Source organism: Rhea pennata, chromosome 25 (assembly GCF_028389875.1).
Source record: "Rhea pennata isolate bPtePen1 chromosome 25, bPtePen1.pri, whole genome shotgun sequence".
NCBI classification, from domain to species: Eukaryota; Metazoa; Chordata; class Aves; order Rheiformes; family Rheidae; genus Rhea; species Rhea pennata.
In genome coordinates, this window is record NC_084687.1 from 3048673 (window position 1) to 3074078 (window position 25406).

Below are 25406 nucleotides of genomic sequence, written 5' to 3' on the forward strand. Positions count from 1 at the left end.
TTCATGTAGAGGGGCTGGGGGTGGCAACGGGGCTGCGTACGGCTGTGCACTAGGGTATGTGCAGCAAGGTGTGCGCGCAGGAGAGCGTGCACGGGAGGTGTGCGCGCAGGAGAGCACGCGCAGGGGTGCACGCACTGCTCCACATAAGAAGGTGTGCACAGGTAAGTGTGCCCGGGAGGGTGTGTGTGCGCGCGGGAGGGTGTGCACTGAAGGTGTGCACAGGAAGGTGCACGCATGCACAGGACTCCGCGCACAAGCGTGCACACGAGAGTGCGCCCAGCGGCGCCCCCCGCCCCCACCCCGCGTCCCCCTCCTGCCCCGCCCACCTCCCCGCCCACTCCGGCGTCGCCCCGCCCCGCCCGATCCCTCGCCTCTCATTGGCTAGCCCCCTTCGGCCCCCTTGGGCCAATCGGGTGGCGGGGGCGAGGAGGCGGGGCGTGGCGGCGGGACCCGCCCTCCGCCCGCCGGAAGCCGCGGCGTCGCCGGGGACGCGGGGAGCGAGGCCTCGGAGGTGGGCGTCGGGGCTGGCGGGGGCTCTGCCCGCCCCCCGCGGCCCTCGGGGGGCTCCGGGGCCCTGCCTGCCTGCCTGCCTGCCTGGGGGGGGAGGCGCGGAGGCCTCCCTGACCTCCGCGGCCATTTGGGGACCTGGGGGTCATTCAATGCCTTCCGTGTCCATTTTGGGCCCTGTGGGGCCTTTCCTGCCCCCCGCGGCCATCTTGGGGGTCCGTTGCCCCGTAGTGGGTGGGAGGGGAGGGATGGAGCCGGGGGGATGTTCCCTGCCCTCCGTGGGCGTTGGGGGGTGTCGGTGGGGCCACGGGGCCTCTGCTGTCCCCTGTGTGTTTTGAGGGGATCCGGGGGGGGGTCCCTCCCCCGCCCTGGGCATTTCGGGGAGGGATTTGGGGGCCTCCGTTGCCCCCTGGCATGGGAGGGCGCGTCGGGACCGTGCCTGGCAGGCACGGGGCCCTTTGGGGCTTTGCTCTGTGCTGTGTATGGGGTGGGGGGGCTGGGGCTGTCACCCCTGAGGGCCTGTGAGGTTCATGCTATGTCCCTGTGTCTGCCTCGCAGTCCCTCTTTTAAGGCTTGGGCCTACTTTCCTTTTTCTCTCCTCCTTCTTGGCCCACTTTGAAAGGGAGCAGGAGCTTCTAGGGGCTGCGGGATTTTCCTTACATGAGGAATAAGTGAGTCGGCCCCTGCTTGTGGGCACCTTTCTGCATTATGACTCCCTGCTGTCTCTGAATCTCTTCTCTGCGCTGCCTTCCAAGTGACCTTAAGCTGTTCGGGAAGGGGTAATAATAATGCTAATCATCTTGGGAGGTTATGCACACCTATTCTTAGGGAGAATGTTTTGAGTGACTTTTGAGTGGCTGTTGTCAAACCAAGGCAGTTGTAGCAGTAAATTAAGGCTTAAGGCAGAGAAGTCCCCTTTGCTTCCTGTGTGCTTCTTAGCTTCCTCTCAAAAGTCGCAGTCCTTGCTGGTATTCTTGGCAATCCTGAACTGTTAATTGGAAGGAGATTGTTAATGAAAACCTGTCAGTCTGCACTTTCAAAGTGTGTCCTTGTTCACCTCTGTGCCTGGTCTGTGAGACTGCACTGCCTGGAATCACCTGGACTGATGGGTTATGAATATTTCTGCAGTCGCTTCATAGAAGCGTTTTTAGTGATGTAGGCTTCCAAAAAGGCGGCCGCTGGGCTTGCAATCTGTGAGTTAGTCTGTAGGCAAAGCTGCTCTTGTTTAAAAATGGTTTTAGCTGTTATTCTTCACACTGAATTTACACATGCCTTTAGTATTAGTGGAATAAATTTATTTAGGGAAATCTTTTACTAAAATAGTCTGATACCATTTACAACTTGCATTACTTACATCACTAAAAGCACTTTTTTGCAAAACAGTTTGTATGGCAATTACTTATACTGGCCTAACTATATTTTCTATAACAACATTCACATTAGAGAGTCTCTTACAGTTGAATTGAGCAGTTTTATGGTTGTACTAGTTATCAGCGAAACCTGTGTGGAAGACTATGCACTGACTTATTTCAGCTTATCTTAAAGCAATTAACAACAGGCTGAAGTAGGTCATGCTTTAATAGAAATAGGTGTATACTGGCTTAGTTAAATTGATATGTGTTTTAAGACAAACTTACCTTATCTGCAGCATGTGGAATGTTTTTATTATTATTTTTCTGAGTACTATCTTCTGCTGCTAGTGTTGAAATGGATATTTCCTGCTTAGAGTGACTTTTCTGGATAGGAATCCACTGCATATATTGGGGTTTTTTTTGAAACTTTCTCTTTTGTAGTTGTTCTGTATGAATTTGGGTGGACTTCAGTGGGCCCAGTCAAGCCACCGGTATCTACTTGGAAGAAGCTGGAGTCAAAAGGACCAAAACTGTTGTTTATGCACTACTCAACAGTGGTGAGAAGCAAGACTTGGCAAACACATTTGAGCTGTTTGATGTAGATTGCATGTAACTGAAAGCAGGGAAAGTGTTAGGTTTTTCTCTGGAATTGCTTTATAGCAGTTCTTAGTGGAAGGCAATATACTATGCCCAGAACCTCAAAAAAGAAAAGCCTCATCTGCATCATTGGTCGTAATTTTGCTAAAAGAAACATAATCTAAGATCATTGTTAATGTGGGCACATTTGATATGTGGAGTATAAAATGAATGAATATAAACCGCTTTGATTTTTTTCTGTGCACTGAGGTTAGCCTTACCTGACCTGTATGCAGCAATCCTGGCATATGCACGCTCTCTCTCTCCCTCACTCGCTCTATCTCTCTCTCTCATATATATATATATATATATGTGTGTGTGTGTGTGTGTGTATATATATATATATAAAATCACTTATATCCTGGCTCCAAATTTGTTTTTAATCATTAGAATTGAGAAACCCTCTTTCTTCAGTTGTTTTGATAATCTAGTTTTAATCTAGTTTCTTGTCATGCCTTTGTGACATGTTTAGCATGTTCAATCTTGCCTCTTCGGAGTCTGACAGGTTTCCTAGCTACCTGCTTTTAGTTTTCTGTGAAGGTTATTATAACTTTCTCTTTCCTCAGCAATCCAGTCTGTCTTTACAGGTCTTGAGAAGTAACTGTCTGGCTTTAGCTGATGCTTTCAATGCAAAGTTTGGGGCATGCTAGGATGTGTTTGTCATTTAACCTCAACTTGCACTCATTACATGTATCCATCATGGGCAGTCAAGTGTTTAGCTCAGAGTGTAACAGTGGTGTCAAAAGAAGCAGAGTATAAGATCATTTAAAAATAATATTTCTAGCTATACCTGAAAATCTAGCTATAGAGAAAGGTAAATAGCACTTCACTCTTTGTAATAAATTTTATGCTCTACAACAGCTAACTAGAACTTAGCCTCCTTTGCCAAAAGCTGTGACCATGATGGAATATTGGCAAAGCAGCTGGAAGCAGCAATGCTCTATTAATAATTGCATCATGAAGTTGCAATGCTTTATGAAAATTACTGTGTGATCACAGGCCAACTCAATAGTCAGTTAACAGTCCATTTCACAAATTCTTGCGAAAAGAATTTGCGGAGCTCCTGAGATAGCATGTTCCTGTGCAGTCTCTCCTAGCTACTTGTTGTTGCCTTGGACAACCTTGCTGTATGAGGCTACTCAGTAGCCTCCCATTTCTGAAAAATCCCTCAGTTGCAGCTTCCATAGGCCAGGTTGATCCCATTGGCTTTCTGATGAGCTGAATTGCCTTTGTATGCTTATTTCTTACTGATGTCTGTACAGAGAAGCTAAGGCTCATAATCTAGGCAGCTCAGATTAGGTGAATCCAAATCTGAGTGCTTTGGGATAAATAGGGCATGCCTAAGGCTGTTTTATCCTGGGGGAAGGGAAGGCAGCCACTGCTGCATGTAAGGATGATCTCTGGGAGGGAATCCATCCAGCCTGCAACACACATGGATGCAGATTAGCAGTGGGAATATGCAACATGCTGTTTTCTGAGATGAGAGATTCTTGTGGTCAATCTCTGTGGCACAGCCTGACTCCTTGCTTTTCCTAGCATAGGCAAAAAGAGAGGCCTGGGGGGCCACAGCTAAGATGGAGCTCTGGGATGTGTGAGTATGTGAGGTGAGGCCGAGGAGCAATGGTTTTCAGGGCCAAAGGATGCCCAGCTCCCTGGAGAAGGGTGTTACAACGAGAGACCAGAGTTCAGGAATGTGCTGTGTAGTCTCAGGCCTAGAAATAGTGTGTGTGGGGATTTAAAGCCAACTAGTTTGATTGGGATGCATGGGACCTGGTGAGTGGAATTAATTTGCAGCAACTGTGTGAACTGCAATTCATTTGCAGGACTGTTGACCAAAATAGGCTAGGTTGTAATGTAGCAGAACCACAGAGACAGGGTAGAGTGGGCTTTTACATGCGTGTTTCAAGAATCTGTTACAAGGAAATAATTACAGATGGTGAAAGTAGCAGAAATCCTAGGACTTGCCTTGCCTATGTCTGCATTTGTCAGCATTCAGGACAGTTTCTCCTCCCCTCTCTTGTTCAAATTCTAATTTGTGGTCATGATTTCTTCTCTTTTGATGGAGCAGAACCCTGACCTGAACAGAGACCATATTTTTGGCCCATATATTCACTTTTCAGAGCTTGTAAATAGAGAGGACTTTTGATGAGGCTGCTGTTTCATGAGGGTGGGCATGAAATTCAGAAGCAAAATCAATGGCTGTAAATCTTAGAAGAGGCATTGAACACTAGCTGTAGTCACTGAAGTTCAACATACAGCGATTTCTTATGTAATGACTGTGGGATTCTTTTTTCTCTGGCTTTTGCCCTCAAAAAACCCTCAAGAGTGTAGTTATGTGCAGCTGTTAAAAGTGGTGCTAATCCACTGAATGCTACTAGCTGTGGGAATGTTCAGTCAGTCCATTGATTTTGTTACTAAATGAGCAAATATAAGAATATCCTTACAGCTGTGGTTCAATTGTGAGCTCTAAATTGGAACAGGTCAGAAGTATCCAACAATCGGAGTGATTGGAAAACTAGTCAGCAGTTCATTCTGACAATAAAAATTTGTGTGGGACACAATAGCAAGATAGACAAAAGAAGCAAAAAAAAAAAAGTGGGGCAAGTGAAATTGGATCAAAGCAGAAATTAGTGTAGTTGTGTGTTAGGCGTGCATTTGTAGCTGGTATGCAGAAATAATATGATTGAAACTGGTTGTTTTTGGTGGCAAAAGCACGTGTTGCAAGAAGTGCAAAATGAATGCAATTGCCAATTAGTCCTCCTAAAGTAGCGCTATGTCCTTAACCTGCGTGTTGAGATGCAGTCGTTTATTCCATTGAATCGGAGGAGAGGATGTTCAGAAGGAAGCACAGCTTGGCGGCCGTAGGAGCAGTGGGACAGAACTATGTGCTTAATGCTCGTAACAGCAGAGAAATGCAGGAGCATGCGGATCCGATGACAGCTTGCTCTTGTGACTGCAGTAAGAAATGATGTATAATAACTAGCTTTCACTGCTGTTTGGTAATATTCTTTGTCAAAAAGTTTTGGTTATATAGCTTTGAAAAAGTAGGCCTGCAAAAATAGTGAGGCCATATATTATAGATGAAGGGTTTCCTCAGTAAAAGTAATTCCGGGTCAGAAAGCAAAGCTGGATTTCTTGGATCCCAGCCCAGTGGCTGCAGTCTCCTAGGACAACAGCTGGCTATGTTTCCTGAAATTAATCTGTGAGTCCATGTTATGTTTTAGATTGTCCTATTAGCTGTCTCGATTAAGGACGCACCCCAACTACAGCAGATTTTATCAGTTTAATAATCACTGACACTTTAGAAGTGGTATTTGTAAGAAACTGCACCTGTTTTGTGGCTTCAGTGACTGCAATTCTTGCTCAGTAGGTTTTGATACCTTAACATAACTGGAGTGAAAAGTCTGCTAAGGAGGAGAATGGGGGAAAAGGCAGGAGGAGAGAGACTGTTCTGAGCTGCTTTACAGCAATGGCTGTAGCGTTTTTGTAGGAGTTTCTAGCAGGACTGCAAATGAAAGGTATGAGTTTTACAAGTCTCTCCAGTTTGTGCCGTTGATGCCATCTGCTAGATCAACATAATTGGAACAAATGAAGGAGGAAAACGATAAGAAAGCTTTAACCTTTGTGAAAGTGGGCTAATTTCTTCTTCCTCTAGATGAGCAGATTAAAAATCATGGTATTACATAACCTCTAGCCACTGCAAAGGTTACTACAGCCTGGAACATTATCTGCTGTAGCAGTTAACAGTTATGAATGAGTTCCCTAATCCGTTGATATGAATGTTTTGGCAGACATTTGAAAGCCTCCTTGTAGTCTAATGCTTTTTGATAACTGCTCTTCATCAGGTGTTAGTGACTGATACAGGCTCAGGAGGTAGAAGTTTATGATAGCAAACACCTTTAATACAAATAAGAGGCAAAAGACTTCCTGCATGTGTTGGGATGTAGTCTTTGGGAGTGTTTGGAGTTTATTGCCAGTTGCTGTAACTTTGTTCAGGAGGGCAACTGAAGAATGGTGAAAGAAACAGTTTATTAAATTTCAGTAAGTATAGATTTGCTGTTATGATTTGATAATTTGATACATAAATATAATTTCTGTAATTATATGTGAGCATGATCTTTTTATTCTAAAAGACATTTACTGCAGTATTGACTCTGTTCCTTTTCCTTTCAGATAGACCAGGTTGCACATATGGAGAACCATAAGATGAATCAGTCATCTCCAAATCAGGTGATTCAAGTATATTTGTTAAATAATTTGGTTTTAAAACAAAACAATTCAAAAGCTCAAAGCTTCTAGGGCGGTCAGGGGAAGTGGCTCCTTGCAAAGCACTCATTTTTGTTAATTTCCATTTTCTATGAGACCCATTTTTATGATGTGTTATTTAGCAATGTTTGAGTAATTGTGGACTAGACAGGTTTCAGATATTACTCTTGGTACTGTTTATCTCTGGGTTAAGCGGTACCATACCGAAATTTAAGACCTTTTTTAGTATTATTTGAGGCATTGATTTTTGATGCTGCAGTAATGGAGAAAAATATCGATTGTACAAATTTCTTGGTCATTTGTGAACAGTAGGTAGGATAGGAGCTTTCTTATTTTCACCTCTGATCCTGTATCTGGGACTCCACCATGTCTGCCTTGTTCCCTGTAGCAGCGTGTGTATCTTCAAATGTGCACGTAAGGCTGAGGTCAGACATGCTGTTCAGGCTGCTGCGGTGGTTTGAAAAGGTTACTGTGACTCAGCCTTGCGTCATTGCTCCCTGCCTGCTGTAGATGGTAGTCCCATCCCAGAGCTGTATGATGTGGTGCACTGAAAAAGGCCTAAATTAACACATTTGACAGTGAGGAAGTATTTTTACGTGCAGCTTTGCTATCGGACTTGAAGCTAACCATCTCAATGCCAACTGTTTACCACTGCTCAAGTGTGCTGTGTGAGGTACTAGAGTGAAACCAGTCCCCTTATGCACGTTACCCAGTGTTGGACAGAGCAGTGAGTAACTGCATTTCTGTTTACTGTTAATTATAAAGCTGCAGAGAGCTTAGTGTGTTAGAGCTGTGCTATATTTAAATGATACCCCATCTGCCTGATGTTGCTATTACAAAATGTTCTTCACCAAGATCATGGGGTGAGCCTCTGCTCTTCAAAGCTGTTTTTTCAGTTGTTTCCCAGAAAAATCATTGATGTGCCAGGGCTATAGTGTATCTGTGTCTGTCCTTGCTCTGTTAAGTTATTCCAACGCTGTTCTAAAGATGTCGCAGACAACCATGGGACGTACCCCTTCACTGCTAGTGTAGTGGATCTGTTGCATTTCTGAAAGATGAAACTTAACAGTACAGAAAATGAACTGTTCTGCAGTCTTTACACCATGCATGTTGCAGACGCTCAGTGTTATCTTTAATTAGGAGAGTGTCGCAGTTGAATTAAAAATAACAGTTCAGAACAAAACCTCTTGTGAACTTGGTCCAGCCAGATTGACAGCCCTGGGGCTTAAAGGCTTTACTTATCCCCTGTAAGAGTTGGAACCGTGGCAATTGGCATCCCAGTGCCTTGGTGCGGGCCCTGCTGCAGAGCAGAAGAGGCTGGAAGGAGCCTTCGCCCACTGGTGTTGAGTGTATTGAGCCTTCATGCCTGTAACTCCAAGTTTGACTCTGGATTTAGCCATTGAGAGGGTTGCACAGCGGTGGTGGTTTCCTGTAAAGTTCCAGTGCCTAGTTGACAACTAGACTGAAACTATCAAACTCATTTCATGAGGTCTCTGTAAGAACTCTGAAACATCCAGTTTTTGGTCCCTTCTGCTCTAGGTTGAATCAAAAACCAAGAGTTAGAGCTTCTTTATACATTACTAGCCCCCCTGCTTAATCCCAGGCTCTGCTGGGAGAACTGTCTTATTAAAAATCTCTTACAATTATATATAAGCTCTGATACCGAAAAATGGTAATTTATGTGTGAATCCATCTTGTTATTCAGCAGAAGAGCAGTGTGTTCTTCATAAAGACCAATTTTGAAGATGTTTTCTTTAATTAAAAAACCAAAGTCTTAGCATTTTTTTCAGTGGTTGTCTTTGAGATAAACACTCACAAAATAGGCTGTATTTTGAGCAGTGTCAAATTAAAAATTAGCTGGAGTGGACTTTCTGAAACACACTTCAATTTTAGAACTTTCCACTTCCAGGAGCAGCCCTGTTCAGAGACCAAATAGGCACCTTTCTACTTTACAAACAGCTCATTATATGTGTTGAAATAGGCATCATCTCTGCATTTTCAATTTTGTTTTTGTAGAATTTTCCCTTTTATTTTTTTAAACTTCCACAAAATATGGCTACAGTTGCTAGCTAATTTTGTTGAAACATATACTAGCCAAATATTTTTGTGAAAGAATAGTAGTCATATAATGTAATGCAGTATTCTCAGAAAGTCTTAGTTATATTTATGCTTGACGTGTAAAATGTTTATCCAGCCATGTAAACAAAGCAAGAGGTGTCTTGCCAATGTGCTAGTAAGCCTTAGTTATTTTGAAATCTAGAGCAAGATGTTTTTCAGCCCTTAAAAATAAGGTATCGCATCCTCTGCTGACATAGACATAGCACTAATGATTGGCTTTATCCAGCTGAAGTTTTAGCCCATACTGCTACCTCTCCAAAAATAGAGATGTGCTTTCCTGAAGAGCTGCAATTGTGCTAAATAAAACTCTGTTTACGTCGGTGCAAGATTACTGTATTATTACTTGCGGAGTTTGCTAATGTTGCCCCACTCTTTAACATAGGCCTTGTTTGTTTTGCTTTTTGTTACTGTCTTTGTTTTAATATGCATTAAAGAACCTGTTGGCTTGATTTAGAGAATTTGGACAATAGTTTCTACCAACAGCACTGGTGTAGTCTCCACTTAGCTCGTGCCTTGGCTCCTGGGGAAGAGTCCCAGACCTGCCGTTGGACAAAATAGCTGTAGGTTCATGTCAGTTGACTTCAAGCTGCTCGCCCTGATGGCGGTTGCGGTAAGATCCACCAGTGCCTGGTGGAGATACCAGATAATTATCCTGGCAGGTATCCCATGCCATCCCATCTCCTACCGAAGTTAGTTAAAGACCTATCCTGACTCCTGTGTTGGGTTGTGAAGCTTGAGCTTTGGCTTGTTCCTCGGTGCTGCTGCTGTTAGGAGCGCATCTCATACCAGTATGGCCCAGCTGCGGCCAGTGCTCTCCCCATCCTCATGGTACCAGCCTACCTTTAGACCTCAAAACAGGCAGAGAGATGCGTAGGCATAACAGAGCTTATTCAGGTGCCTTTATAAGCACTGAGCTCCTGACTGTGTATAGATAAAGCCTTTTTTTCAAGACAGGACGCTTTCAATTTTTACTGCATTTCATTAAACAACATCCTGTTTCCTTGTTTTTCTTGACTGTCTGTTATTCTGAGATTTCCTTAGTGAACAGCTACAGTGATAGCGTTCGGCTTTCAAAACTCTGCCTTCTGTTGTTAGTTTTCTCAAGCTGCTGCCATGTAATTGGTTAAAAATGAATGGCAGTTAGACTTGTAGCAGATGAGTGGGGAATGAGTTAGCAGTTACTTGTTGGGATCCTTTCCAGTGGAGGAAGGTGGAGTTTTAAGTTGCTCGCAGCCTTTATAAAATAAGAGTCAAAGTGAGTAAGTGCTTTGTGTTGTAGATGAAACATTGAGCAACACCGAGTAGGGAATAAAAGGCTCAGTAAGTGAGGAAAGGAGTTTTATTTTGAATATTCCCTCCAGTGATTTTCTACTGTAAAATAATCCACTCATTAAACCTGTCGTGTATTTCAAAATATGCTAATTCTTAATATACTGATCCTCATCTCAAGGGGATCAGGGCACAGGGAAATTACTGTACCAAAAGCAAATACGATGGTGCTGAAATGTGTTGACAGTGCACCAGCCTACCTTGCTCTTGAGCATCCTGTGTGCTCTGTGTGGGGTTTTAATAGGTCTAAATATTAATATCTCATCTCACCTGTTTGGGATAATATGCATCTAGTGATTAGAGGCTGCTGCTTTTTCCTTATAGTCCTCCTTCCTCCTTAACAGGCTTCAGGTGTTTTATTGATAGCTGTACCCAGTAGTTTTACAGGTATTTTTTACCAGAGACAGACCAGATGATTGGGCCTTAAAGACCTAAATCTTGCCCCCAAAGCAAAGGTAATACTGAGTGCTTGCAATACATCATACTTATGGACAGGACAAACATGTTACTTAGTAAATTAGTGACAATTTGATTTTGTTATATTGGAATCTCTTAGTGTATCTTTCATTACTATAATCAGATATTATGTAATGTTCAGACTTTAAAACTTGTGTCAGTATACACAAGCACTTTATCACTGGCGTCAGTCAGGATAAAAATAGTTTCATGCCTCCCCAAATTATATTTACATGTTAAATGATATATTTTTACCATTAAATTAAGCAGTAAGAATTTAATCCTGTTGTTCCGTGAAATTGCATTTGGAGCCATCTCTGAGCAATCCAGATATCTTAGAGAAGCTTTAAGTGCAACAGAATGTATTGATTTAAGATTTGAGCTATAAAGGGTAACATTCCCAGGCCAAATGTGATAGTGTCTCTGCAGTGCTGTGCGGAGGTGTCAGAGCTTGGAGGGACTCAGGTGTTTGTATGTGGGGCTCATTAGCAATGCATCTGCAGGAGCACTGACATAAAAAGAGTCCACTTGATATCCCCAGTTATTCTAAATTTATGTTTGGGCCCTAATTCAAGGTCTTCTGGACACTGGAATTCACATGCATGTGGTTAAATATATATTCAGGTGCTCTGGAAAATTTGGTAGTTAATTCCTTTTTGCCTGCCTAAGGGATATGTGGCAGGTGGACGACAGGAGCGTATTTAATCGTGAACCATCAAGGGTTTATAAAACTGCACCTTTTCTGTTGGACTGTTCCTGAAAAAGCAGGCTGAACCAGAAGTCTCTCTCTTGAGAGAAATCTGACTGTGTTAGCTTAAAATAATGTTAGCTGTGGCCATAACGATTTTTATACGTAAACCTTTCATGAATCATTGGAGGGGAGGGAAATGACAGGACTTTTAAACTGAAATATTTACATGAATCAGACATCTGGGTTTTGGAGGCGTGACCATTGCTGCACAAACAGTTTAAACTCTGAAGCTTTGCTGTGACTTAGTGTTTCCCCTCTATTAAAGAAGGATTTCAGGATACTGCTGCTGGTAGCACTGAGAACATATGAGCCGACAGTAAGTAAGGAGTTGTGTTGTTTCAGCGCGGGTGCTTGGCAGAGGGTTTGCTCCAGAGTTACCATAGGGAATGTGAGTGATTTCTTTCTGTTCAGTGATTCCGATTGCTGCAGGTATTTGGCTTGGGGATTTGAGTCTTCTCAGAGATACTGCTGTTCTTATGCTTTTTTTGTAAAACTCAGAAATGAACTGCTTAGCTTCTATAGTATAGACATAGGAATTGATGTGCATTTAAAACCAGGAAAGATACAATTGCCAAAGGAAAACTGAGAAAACAGCATTTTAAAATGCTAACAGGATAAGGTTTTTATACATTAGTGAAATACATTTTTTTTTCCTGATAGCTTTTATAGTTTTGCAGTAAATGATGGAACAGAGAATACAAGGCAAAACGGTCTGACGCTATTGCTCCTGTTAAAGAAGCTTTTTGTATAAGAAGTTGTAAGTTTATCTAACATAAGTGAATACAAAGTGTAACTTGGCTCTCACCTGCCCTCAAACTGTATGTATGTAGCTCGCTGTTCTATGTGTTAGAAGGGAAACATTTGTTTTCTTGTCTCTAGTAGTAGATAAAAGGTCTTGCTTATATTATGAGCAACTCATCTTTTACTAGGTTTTTTCCTTACTGTGGTCAGATCCATGTACCTCACCCTTCTGGCTAGAGAGGAGGTGCGTGTTCTGTATTGACATGGCTAGCTGTATTGAGATTGCTAACTGAATTTAGTTAGGCAGCTATAGCAAAGCTGCCATTACTGTATATGTGTTAGGATGCTTTTTACAAGGATGAGATACAGGAAATGTCATTTTGCAGATGACAGATTTTTAAACCAATAGCATGCGTAGTGAATGTAGCCTTCATAGGTTGCTTGGCTTTGAGCCTTAGGAGAGGGAAACAGCACCGTCAAAGCATTAACCTGTTGCCTTATTCAGAAATTTTGCTGCCTTCTGAGAAGCTCGGTTGTAGGACGCTACTGGATGCAGTTAATCTATTCCAGTTTATGAGAACCTGTCATGATGCAACTTTCCTATTTTGGAAGAATCTGCAGTGGGTTGCTTAAAATCAATATATCTCAACTGGTTTTCTGCATGTGTTAGTCTTGCTGACTGCAGGTTGGCAGAAGAAATGATAACTGTCAGTGTGGAGAATTGCTGTGGGTAGGTGCTGTTAGCGCTGGCGCTAGCTTTCAACGTGTAAACCAGGCACTGTCAGCTATAGAGGGATCTGGCAAACTATGATCCTTAAATCAAGGTGCAGATGTGCAGTGTTAAATCATTAAAACCCTACTGCAGACTAGTTTGGGATTACATTTGTAGAAACAGTGGATTTTTGTTAAGACTCAAGTAAACGTGTAAGTCTGCAAACTTTGCTAACAGTGAAGCACTATGCACAGAATAGGAGAAAACAATCAAGCATTTCATCAGCCTTCTTGCATTCTCTTGCCAGAATTTTTAAGCTGTCCTGAATTGCATCAGTCCTGCTAGACATCATTTTCCATGTATAATTTGAAGCCAGATGGAAAATGAATCCAGTGTACATTGATAGAACCATTTCATAACAAGGGAAAACCATTTTGTAATGTGTCTGTGCTGGTTCAGCCTGTAAGTCACCGCTTTTTTTGTCTGGTTATATCTGTCTGCTACAGAAAATGAAACTACTGTCATTAGCAGGGATGACAAAAGCATGTTCAAGGCTCCAGGTAGTTTTTCTTTCTGTTGCAGGTTGGATAAATGCATTTTAATGTTGTACGTCTGAGATAGAGGCACATCTACAGGTGTCACTGAGTGGATAACATGAGACTGACCAAGTCTCATATTGCACTTACCATAAAGCCGATGTTTTTCCATCTCTGTTCCCCCCCCCACCCCACCCTGTGCAACTTGCTAAGAAATCCGGGTGCTCTGACCACAGAGAGGGGACGCAGGCTGCAAGAGATGGTGGCATGGGGCATTGGTCTTCTGATACGATCCATTCCTCAAATCCATGCTAGAAGGTATGTGTGCCCAGGGCAGCCTGGTGACACTGGCTTCTGCTCTCATATGACATTTCATACATGGCACTTCACCTTCTGGAAGAGGAGATAACTGATTTCTCCTAAAAGCCTTGTGCTCAAGAGAAGCAGTAGATGAAGAACCAGATTTGTACTTGGTAACTGGAAAAAATATTTTTAAAAAAAAATTTGCTAATGAGACCTTCTGAATCTTAAAATATTTTAAGGCTATAGAATTTCACTAAAAACCAGGAGTAGAATTTAAAAGCAGGAGTCAAAAAAGTTATGTCAGAGCATAAAAGACAGTTCCTGCTTGTGATTTATGGTGGTTGATGGCAAACCATTATGTTAGGTATCCAGAGTCAAAGTGAGGTGTTATAGGGAAAATCATGTAGACTTGGAACCATGTAATGACAAGACAAACTGAAAAAAAAAAACAAGGTTACGATGCAGGCATGTGATAGAAGATAATCATGGAAAGAATAGGGCTTTTCTCTTGAAAGAGAAAATACTGGACACTTCTTCCAAAAGCTTTATTTACATTGGGCACTGGCAGGCGAAGAAGGTAATTCTAGGTACTAGACTGGAAAATGATTTTGTTTGTGATACATATTTCAATAACAATAGCTTCAGACCTGTCAATTTAATTTTGCCGTATATTTTTGACACACAGTTAACTTTTCCTCTGTTTAACTATTGTGCCACTTACAGGCAGAAAATCAATATATTTTATGCCTATGCTGTTGCTCTAGATATGCCTCTTTTTTCCACTGTAAACTAGTGCAATAGTGACAATGTGGACTTGTCGACTTCTTTTTGAGTAGAAAAAGAATGATAGAAGCTAGGACCAAAATTCCCAGGGTCTGAACCTTATCTCATTTATGCAAATTCCAGCTTGCTGTTTTCGGTGCATTTCTTTCATATTTGCAGAAGGAGACCCCCCAGCTCTGTTCTCAGTCTTTAGTAGAGCAGAAAGTTTGTAGCTTTTGCCTTTGTTTCTAATAGTAGGATTTCACTCTGTTCTGTACAGCCCTCTGGAATGCTTCTCTGACTGGGGAAATTTTATTGCCATTGAACTTAGCTGACCAGAAGCATTTTTTTCCTCCTTTCCCTCTCTGAGGGAAAGCATGCATCTGGCGATTGAAAGCAAACGTAACGGTTTTACAAAAATTAGAAAATTGGACTACTGCCTACTTGCCAAAATGATCTTTCATCGCAGCAAGTTTGAGTAGTGTTTTCCTTATCCAAGTTCCTGCCCTGTGGTTCTTTAAAAACAGTCTTCTTCCAGAAAACCATCTAAACTGACAATCTATCAAAAGGCTCCATACCATCAGACCTACTGGGTTAGAAATTTGGCATGGCCAAGACTAGACCAGCTGAGAGGAAGTAAATAGAGTAGCAACTGCTACAAGTGAGAGGCCAAATTTACAAAACCGTGGTGCTGGGCTGGTACAGCTAGGTGAGCCTGGCCTCGGACTGCCAAATCTGTGTTGTGAACTGCATCGTGAAGCCGTAGCCCGCGGCACGCTCCTAGCTTGGCTATCTCTGTGCTGCACTCTGTTTTGTGGTTTAGGCATACTCAATACTGATTTGCTCATCCCTATGTGCAGGAAATGCTTCTTGTTATTTATCTCAACCCAGTGAGATTTTCCCTTTTGCTGTCCAGAAGAGGAATTTAATCATTGCTAATTGTTTCTCTGTTTTTATATGTAAGGAAACTTTTGGCGTGTTCCAAGGATATATTTTGAGAAATGAAAGGAAGGCTAAATTTTTTTGAAGGGCAATTATATTAGAAATACGTCTTGTCCTAAACTAGTACAGACTGTAGAATTAGGTCAGGCACACCCTGCATATGCATGTTTCCTGCTTGCTTGTATTTCTGAAAATAATTGTACATGGGAATGTTTTTGTCAATTTAAAGGAGTGTTGTCACCTTAAAAATAAGTTGTTTGGAGTTTTATATAAGTCATCGTGGTTACGCTGTGGTTTAGTAAGAGTGGGAGATTACTGACCGTCTGATTCACTTGCTCTGCATGCTGATCGTTCTTTGCTATTAACAAATTGAATGATGAAGTAGTTCTGTGCTTCTGCTATTTTTACTCTCTTCTGACTTCCTTCTTCTCATGCCAGATGACAGTGAAGCAGTGTCTGGGCTGTCAGATGTTACAGGAAAGGGCTCCACTCTAAATGGAATTTGACTGCTCAACTTTTCACGATTTTCTCTGAAGTTCTGTAATGTTTTACAAACCCCGGTGCCTAAACTATTTTGTAATAGCTCTCTTAATCACAAGGGTAGGGATAAGGACCAAGTAGTAAAATAAAGCTTGGAGCCAGCAAGTCTGCACTGTGTTTTTTGGATTTTCTTTGCTGTAAGTGTTATTGCAAGTATATTTAAGTTTCTTTCCTTGCACACACCACCTATATTCTATTTGTCTGTGCAAGTTAGGTCATTCAGCTCCTTAGGATAGTTGTGGGAGAACCGTGTACCATGGGAAATGGTTCTGGGTGCTCCTATGGTTCTCTGGAGTGGGGAAGGATAATGTACTGAAGATCATCCCAGCCTTTTTATGTTCCAGGACACTTCCTACTTTCTTAAGAAATGGGTAGAATAAGGATCATTCTGTTTATCTCTGCTTATAATATGAAGAGTTTACGTCCAAGATGCAGTATTAAATAAAACTTTTTATTTCCAACTTATTTTTTTAAAAAAAATGTACTCCCATACTTTTCTCCCAACAAAAATGACTTCACATTGATAAGTCACACAAAGTAAGAGATGCTCAAAATCCCAGCAAAAATGATTATACTTGATAATCCACACAAAGTAACAAAGATGCTTGTTTAGTTACACCGTGCATTTTTAACGTTGATGTATTTGGAAGAGGAGAGACCTACATACTCCAAGCAAAACCAATATGGATTTGGGCCCTCAATTCCTCTACAGACTGGACAACAGGCTGCTCGGGAGCTAAGCATCCCAACGAGTCAGTGGGAAGTGAGATGGCAGGGGTTAGTTTACAGCTCACCACTTCTATGGCACTGGCTGATCTTTGCTTACCGTGTGCTAGAAACATGCACAGCAGCTTAGACCTCAAAGAAGGCGGCAACTTGCTAGTATTTACCCTGTTAACTGCAAGGTAATTGTGCACAGTCAGGGAGCGTGAGTAGTGAGTACGTTAGAGTAACACCTAGCTAGTTAGTAGTGCCCATACTCTGGTCCTGAAAATTTTGTCCCCCCCTTCCTTCTGTGTCTCTGCTTTCTATCATAAAAGATTTCCCTGCAGTGCTTCCCAGGGCTGTTAGGAACAGCGAGCAGTTAATATTTGCAAAAAGCTTTGAAGATGAGTAGTGCTAATTATTATTTATAGGTATTCATTCTCACCATGGGTAGTCCACCTTGATCCTAGCCATGAAAGGAAACCAGGACACTTGGAAGCTGGCCAGGTTTTAGTACAGCCTTCTGAAGTCTTACAAGCTCGTTTCCCCGCTGGGTTGCACACGTGATTACGATGAATTTGTCACATTAAATGACTAGTTCAGAATTTATTGTAACATCCAGCTGCGGGTAAAGAATGCTGACTTTTTTTTTCCCCCTTGTTTTGCAAATGCAAAACATCTCAGAGTTTGGGCACACCAAAAAGGGATAGCAGGGAGGAAAACGGCAGCAGCCTGGGCCAAGTTTGATTATCAGCAGGGCTGAAGGTTCAGCTTTCCAGAAAATAAGTGAGGGATAATCAGACCTAATACCTCTAAGAATTGCCACGATTGCAAAGAGTGTGTTTCGGAAGTGTGTTTCTACTGTCTCTGAGGGATTTGGAACCTTTCACCGATGCTGAACTTATTGTAGTGGGGGGAGGAGGGGGAAAGAGGGAAAGAAAAGTGCCAAAGAGCTATTAAAAAAATTGCACCTAGCAAATTAAAGCAAAAGAAAGAGATTGGGAACGGTAGTGTGGTGTAGGTGTATCTGATGAAGTCTGAGAAGTGAGGTCCGTGGCAGTAAAAGATTCTGCTGAGCGGCATGCAGAGCCTCTTGACCTGCCTGGACATTGAATTCAAAGTTTTGGGTGATGAAAAGGTATCGCTCACAAAGTTGCAGGTTGTTACATTGATCAAATCCAATTTTATTGTTGCAAAAGTGCAGTCAGGACGTGTTTCATGCTGTTTGACTTAAATTAAGCATCACTTATAAGGTCGGCTTTTTGTGAAGTTATGGAATGTGAGAAATGCTTGATAAAAGTTGTTTGCCTCGGTCTAAATTGCTTGTTGATCTGATACCCTGCCTAAATTCTCCTCTCTGAGTAACATATTAAATAATTAAGAGCTTGTTCAGATGGTGTAAGGGGATCTTATTGGCGGACCAGCAGTGCTCTTGAAAGAGGCCTAAGAAATAAATTTTAGCTTGATAAGGCAGCATAAGCATTTCTTCATGGAGTCCTTCTGAGCTCACTGAGCAAAACCTGTTCCCGAGTTGAGTGTGTTTGTAGCTTATCTTTCATCAGGGAGCTTGTTTCTATGTAGAAAAGTTGAAAGTTTTTGCTTTTTGTGCAGTTACCTAATTTTGAAGTGTTTTGGTCGTAGCGGAACTGCAGTGCATGCGATTCAGTGAATATGTTTTAAACCACAGCTTCGGTTGTATAACTTGTTTGACACAGTCTGGAAAAGTGTGTGTTTTGTTGCAATGATTACAATAGGCCGTATAAAATGGTAGAACGGTTGAGATTTAGTTGCTTGGCTAGAAATTCTCAATTTTGAAATTGATTGATTGATTTAAAAGCTTCCCCCCCCCGCCAAGAACCACCCTGTGTTTTGCACAGTATGTGAGATTGCATATTTGGCCACCCCTCCTGTGCCCCCGAAAAGGAGGTGTCTGTTTACCGTCACTGTCTCGAGGGACTCGGGGCCGCTAAAGGCTGCGAGAGACAGTCTGTGCTCGGGACCTACGGTAGGCCAAAAAAGAGTGAAACGGCCCGGAAAGCCTCAAGAGAGGGAGGTTGAACCCAGCCCAAGCTGAGTAATTGGTGTTAGGAGAGCTGGGTAGCGATGCACTGTGTTCTCTTAAATTTCCTGGAACAAAAATGACCCTCTTAGGCCCCTCGCGTTACTGTTCCTACCGCTCAGCCAGTGCCTTTAAGAAAAGAAACAGAGTAGGGTAGCTTTTCAGGTGGTTTTGCTGCTGCCAAAAATCTTCCTTCTCGTGAATATTACATGAAGCGCAAACAACAGATTTTCTGTAAGTATACAGAAGTACTGATACTGACAATTTAGTATTTATTCTGGGAGATGGGAGGAAGGAATTGTTATTCCCTTTTGTTGATCTCTAATTAACAGTGAAATGCTTGCGCTGATTTCCAGTAATGATGAAACCCACCGCTGAACTGCTCATTAAGGCCTTCATCCTCAGCAGGTCGTGACCAGAAAGCTCGCCGACTCTGATTTGCCGTTTAGTTGTTTATTACTGCTGTATTTTATCTCGTTTGCTTTTAGCCGGGTGGATGTTTTGCTGTGCTTTAGAGATGGCACCCCCAGGCGCTGGAGTCTTAATTCTCTCGAGAGAAAGACACAGGGCAATTGTTCTGCAGGGCGGGGGGGGGAGATTGGAGAAAAAATCATTAATGAGGAAATTGGTGGTTTGGTGTTTGAAAGAGTGAAAAGAAACGCTCAGAGCCTGGAAAGGGGAGTTGTTTCTTGTCCAAGGCAGCAGCAAGAAAAAAACAGGCCACGGATACAAAGAGGCAAAAGAGCTGTTAGAAGATGAAAAAGAGTTGAGTGACATGAGAAGAGAGAAAGGGAAGAACCTTAACATAAGAACGAGGAAGATGAATTTAGCCTAGTGTGAAGAGGCCAAAAAGGGGCAAAGTTGTCTCTGACCATATGCAGAAAGGACATTTAAGAGTCGAGTAGAATGGGTCAAAACATTGTATGTACTGGGCTAAGCCAGAGTGTGATGGACTTGAGGCTGCTGCAAGCATGAGTATTTGATGTGATATGAGTATTTATTGTAGGACTATGCAGAGTTAAAAATTGAGAGTGGTCCCTATATGACAGTAGGGGGATGAATCAAGGAAAAGGAAGACAAAACAACAACTAGAAGCAGAGCACCTCCTAGTCAAACCTCAGGGTAGTTAGAGAACAGTGCCTGGGCTGTTAACTGGGAAAACGTTAATGTTCAGGCTATAGCCAAATTACTGAGCTCTTTTCGCCAGTGCTGGGAATCAAGAGATTCATAAACATTTTTAAAGGGCTCTAGCGGTCTGGAGGTCAGACAGTTGCCAGGAAGATATTTGAAGAAACATGCATGTGATCTAGAGACATCAGTGCTTTGGGACTTGCTTTGAAGAAACCAGAGACTTATAGGTAAAATAGACCCTTGGTTGCTTTAAAACCTTTAAAACTTTTCTTCCTCCCCCCCCTTTTTTCTTTTTTCCTCTCACAAGGTTAGTGTAGGGGTATAACTAGCATCACAAGCCTCCCTGAAGCCCGATTAAGTAACCGAACAAATGCCTCTTGAACCCTGAGGGACTTTGGTTTCAGTAAAAGATACAGGGATTTGAGCTTCATTGCCTGGGAATTTCTTCCAACGCTAACACCCTGGTATTTTCTCTTCTAGCTCTTCTCTTAGGAAACGCAGCCAACTCCTCACATCACGGAGGCCCAGCATGAATATTAACTGTGCTGGTGGGACAGGCTGGTCAAGAAATCTGGAGTCCAATTGCTCTGTGGAAAACGTAACTGTAGCAGTCCATGAGTCAGAAGAAAATAACGTGGTGCTAGGGGGTCACAGCCCCTCTCCAGGTCTGAGGTCTGAGGGTGAGGATAATATGCATTTACCTTTCAGCAATCTTTAAGGCAAAATTTTTGTGAGATGTTATATTCTTGCAAAAATTCTGGTGTCCCAAGGCAGCTTGCACTGGTAAAAGGCATACTCGCAGCTGAGGAGTGCAGAATATATATGTCCTACTTTGCCAAACTGGTGGAAAAAACGAAGATCTAGGGTCCTGCTGTCTTGGCAAGATGGATATAGCCTGTCTAGCCCTCAGCTCCTCCCAAGGTTGTCCCTGAACAGATGAACTGTGCTGATGAGCTCCATGACCCCATGGACCAAGCGTTATGCACTACTGGCCAAAAACACTTCAAGGGTGACGTAGTCGTTATCCTAGAGCGTGGCACGTTTCCCGCTTTCCTATGAGAGTAGTTGTCAGTACTAGGCATCTATGTGTGGGGGGGTGTGCTTATTCCTGGCCTTGTTTAATTTCTGTGCTCCTGCTCTTCATCTTCTGAATCTATTATGCTTTAATAAGGAGTATTAAGCATCGTGGATCATTGAGAAGGTTTTTATCCAAAATCCAATTTGAAAATGCAGCATAGCCTTCCACTCTATAATGTTACCTTAAAAGTCAAGCATATCAACATCCTCTGATGTGTGGCTCAGTTTTCTCATTACACTAGAAAGTCTTAGTATTAAATGATGTTTTCTAACAAATGATAGTTTGTCCTTATATTGTTTGTTTCTCTTAGGTTTAGATCCTGAATGCCGACACACTGCTTTCCTGGTGAGCCCCCACATCAGTAGCATGTTGTCCACTTCTGAAGACACGCACAACTGTCATTTCCAAGATGGGAATAAAAGACAGCCAGAATATTTTAATACCCAGGAACGCCACGGAGGCAGCACTTTGTCTTCAAGCATCAGTTCCCAAGCACAGCCTCCAGAGAAAGTGACGCTTGTGGTAGATGGCACTCGCTTTGCAGTGAATCCACAGATTTTCACTGCTCACCCTGATACTATGCTGGGAAGGTGAGTGATTTCTGCCATTTTCAGGACACTTCAGATGGGTTGAATGTTTGCTAAAATGGAATAAGAACATGCTGTTTGTGTTGTGATCTCATCCGTATTTGTAAGCTAAGCAAGGTTGGACTTGTTCTAAATTGGACTGTGAGGCCTTGAAAATATGATTAGATGTAGAGAGAAGTCAGTAGATTTCTAAATAACATTCTCCCTTTGGTCCAAGTATTTCAACTGGTGTGCCCTTTTAGCTAGATGTGGACTACTTTTACCTTCTGTCCAAGTGTTTGCTTGTTCGTGAGCAGCACATCTGTTCGCAGCTGATAACTTCCCTTCTAGAATGGAGAAAATGATAATGCTCCATTCCCCTCCTGTTAACTTTTGATATTTTCCCAGGAGAGAAGTCACTCAATTTCTTCTAACACTGATGCAGCTACTAACAGGAAGCATTCATTTTTCATATTGCCATCACCCTATCTCTGACCAAAGGCAGCCTAGTTCTGTTGGGTTACCGACCTTTGCACAGGTCAGCTTGTAAAACAAGTGATCAAAAGGCATGTTGATGGTGCTGTTGTGTAGCTTCTATGGAAGGGCTTTCCTGACAGGGATTTTTCTGACCCGGGATTGAGTGGTCTGTTCCTCTGAGATGTGGCTTGTTCCACAGAAGGAAGTAGCTTTAGCAACAGTCTCAGAGTCCAGCTGTTGTAGGACTTGATTGAAAAAGCTCTTGTGCTTGCTGCTTATGTAAGAGATTTGAGTATTGGCTTCAAGTTACTGTATACCTGTGGTACTGCTGGTTTTGTTCAACCTCAGCACACCTATTGGTTTCTAGTATGGATGCATTCATGTTTACTTGTGCATTTATGTAGACTTTTATCTGTTCAGAATGTTTGGACCAGGAAGAGAATATAATTTCACCCGGCCGAATGAAAAGGGAGAATATGAAATCGCAGAAGGAATTAGCTCGGCTGTGTTCCGGACCGTGCTGGTAAGATGATGTTTGTAGATGAGAAAAAAAACAATTGGCTGGTCACGTGTGCAAAGCTATCTGTCTCCCAGGCAACTGTGTACCCCCGGGACATATTCTTTTGTTATTATTTAGTGTTGTGCTAAAAACTTGTAATAGATTTTGGTATGAATCAGCATATCAGATACTTGCTCATGTTGCCTTTTACCTTTCTTGTGTCATGCTTTTTTAATTCCTGAGCTCTGTCCTGACCTCATGGTGGCATATAAATGAATGTTGCGTATAGGATGTTATGAAACCCCACATCATGGTAAAAGTTTTAACTAGAGTCCACAGTTTATCAGACCCAAGAGAATCTGCCAAGGGACACAGATTTTTGGACAAACAGGGCTGTTTCTGCTGTTCTATTTCCCCTGTAACTAACAAACATTGATGAAAAGAGCAAAAAGCTAATTGAAAATAATCGATATTCAAGCTCCTCTGAGTTTTCTTTCTGACACTTGTCCTTTTTATTCGCAGGATTATTACAAAACAGGGATCATTAATTGCCCTGATGGGATTTCAATCCCAGACCTTCGAGACACATGTGATTACCTCTGCATCAATTTTGACTTCAACACAATCAAATGTCAAGATCTAAGTAAGTACAGAGAGAAATCGTCTCTGAGGAGATCTGCATGAAGAGGAGTGCTCTGATTCTGATTTGATGCAGTTTTAATCATACGCTTTAGTTTAAGCATGAGGGTAGTCCCATAGACATCACTAAGCCTGATATACGGATTGTACTTAAACTAGTTCCTTTTTTCCTACATTAAACCAAAGTGAAGCGATTGAATCCTGTAGAATGCAGACATCTTGCTCAAAAGAGCAAACTGAAGTTGTAAAACGCTCTCTCAGCCTCTGTTACAAGAAGAGGCTAGAAGAACTTGCTGTTACAGCCAAGTAAAATGAAGGTTAAAAGCAGGGTTATAATCCCTGTCTCAAATGTACTGGAGAAAGTGAACAATTTAAGCTGAAGAAGGATGGGCAGAGAAGGCACTAAAGACACAGAGGTCAGAAAGTGCCTACTCATTGAAGAAATCTGATGGGGAGCAGCTTTTGGGGGATGCTGGCAGGCAGAAAAGTACCTTTAACATAGGCAAATTTATGAAAGGCTCTTTGTTGAAATGTGGCATATAGCATCATAGCACAGGCTTTGATGGCATTTCCTACTCTGTCCTCTGACTGATCACAGAGATGGCAGAAAATATGGTTTCAAGTGCAGAAATTGTTGCTGGAAATTCAAGTTAAGTATCATAAAATTATTCAGTCTCTGTTATTTCACTATGTTGGCTGGACCTTACTTTTTTTTTTTTTTTTTTTATGGTAATGTATAGTGGCCCTATGGTGTAGGGACATGTTTTCATATTAAAAAAAAAATCATGTGATTCATGTTTCATTAGGTGCTTTGCTACATGAGCTGTCCAATGATGGTGCTCACAAGCAGTTTGATAGCTATCTGGAGGAGCTGATTCTGCCTATAATGGTGGATAGCGCCAGGAAAGGGGAACGTGAGTGCCATATTGTCGTGCTGACAGATGAAGACACAGTGGACTGGGATGAAGATCATCCACCTCCAATGGGAGAGGAGTACTCGCAAAGTAAGGGTACTCTCTATTGATGCTGAAGCACATGTCAGATCATGGTGACTCAGCTGTGGCAGCCACTTTTCCTGCATATGCACCTGATAAAGCAGCTCCTGGCTCAGTGCTCATTGCACGCTCAGGTATCTGGGCATTAGGGAAGAACCTAATGCCCAAAAAGCAGTGCCCCTCTGGGTAGGGAACAGATGCTAGCAAATGGAGTCCTGTTATGCATGATCTTCCTGAGCTGGCCGTGGCCAGGAGCAGGATAGCTGGCTAGTTAGAGCTTTGATCTGAATATCTGCAGAACAAACAGCATTCGCTGTGTCCTTTCCTTGGCTCCTAGTAGTGAATACTCTTTGCTTTATACCCTCATCAGATTCCAGATGGGGGCAAAGCCTGTGGCTTCAGCATACCGAGCAATAAAGTTTCTCCAAGTCTCATTCTATCCAGACTATAACATGTATCAATACGTTCCCACTAAGGAAGTTTAGCTAATCTCAGTGATGAGAGTGGATAGATCTGTTGTTTTGGCATCCCCACAGCTAAGCATGTCAAAAACAGTCCCTTCCTGTAATTTCTAATCACCCTTTTTATTTCTCAAGTCCTTTACAGTTCCAAGCTGTACAGATTCTTCAAGTACATTGAGAATCGTGACGTTGCAAAAGCTGTATTAAAGGAACGGGGTCTGAAAAATATTCGCATTGGCATTGAAGGTAAAAATATTTTCTGAGCCAAGCAAATTCTAAAATGGGCTACTCCATAGTCAATAAATCCTGTTTTCCTATGAATTTTTGTCCAGGCAGACTTCCGATGTGAGTTTTTTGGTCTCTAATAAAGGTTGACCTCCACTGAAGACTTTCTCCATGGAGGGGTACTAAGAAATCTCTGTTTTACCACATGTTGAAGCTAGTAGAAACTTGATAATCTTCCTTCACACCCGTCATGTTTCTTTGAAAATGGCCAGGTTGTTTGAAAGTTAAGGGGAACTGGTAGCTCCATAGTGCCTATCTGTAAGTCTTCTGTCTTTTCTGCTTGCGTGGTCCTAAAAGGGGAATCACACTTCCACCATTCCTGCTGGTCCAAGCATTTACCTAGGGAACTTAGAATCTTATGCTGTGTCCTGGAGGAGACTATCTCATTGCTATAGTAGTTTGCTCGCATACTGGCTAATACTGTGCAGCCTTTGATTGTAATGACTACACACAATGGCTGCAACCTCATTCTAGAGGAAAAAAATAGTTTTTCACAAGCCGGTAGTGGTAAATATGAAATATGAGCATTTGTCTAACAAGTTCCCCTGTCTTTCCCAGTC

General features: G+C 42.3%; 1 protein-coding gene across 4 annotated transcripts in view; it reads left to right on the forward strand.

The window, feature by feature from the left end:
- The first annotated feature begins 441 nt into the window (after positions 1-441).
- KCTD20 (potassium channel tetramerization domain containing 20) overlaps positions 442-25406 on the forward strand; it is a 28311-nt gene continuing 3346 nt past the window's right edge. The window contains exons 1-9 of one of the 4 annotated variants that reach the window (XM_062595257.1): positions 464-511; positions 2301-2416; positions 6669-6725; positions 20327-20526; positions 21235-21514; positions 22388-22490; positions 22989-23109; positions 23912-24109; positions 24697-24807. In XM_062595257.1, the coding sequence (XP_062451241.1) occupies positions 20376-20526; positions 21235-21514; positions 22388-22490; positions 22989-23109; positions 23912-24109; positions 24697-24807 (964 nt within the window). In that variant the 5' untranslated portion in view covers positions 464-511; positions 2301-2416; positions 6669-6725; positions 20327-20375. Of the gene's footprint in view, positions 512-2214; positions 2417-6668; positions 6726-11669; positions 11732-20326; positions 20527-21234; positions 21515-22387; positions 22491-22988; positions 23110-23911; positions 24110-24696; positions 24808-25406 lie in introns of those variants that run through there. The other 3 variants (XM_062595258.1, XM_062595259.1, XM_062595256.1) reach the window with 3 other exon arrangements.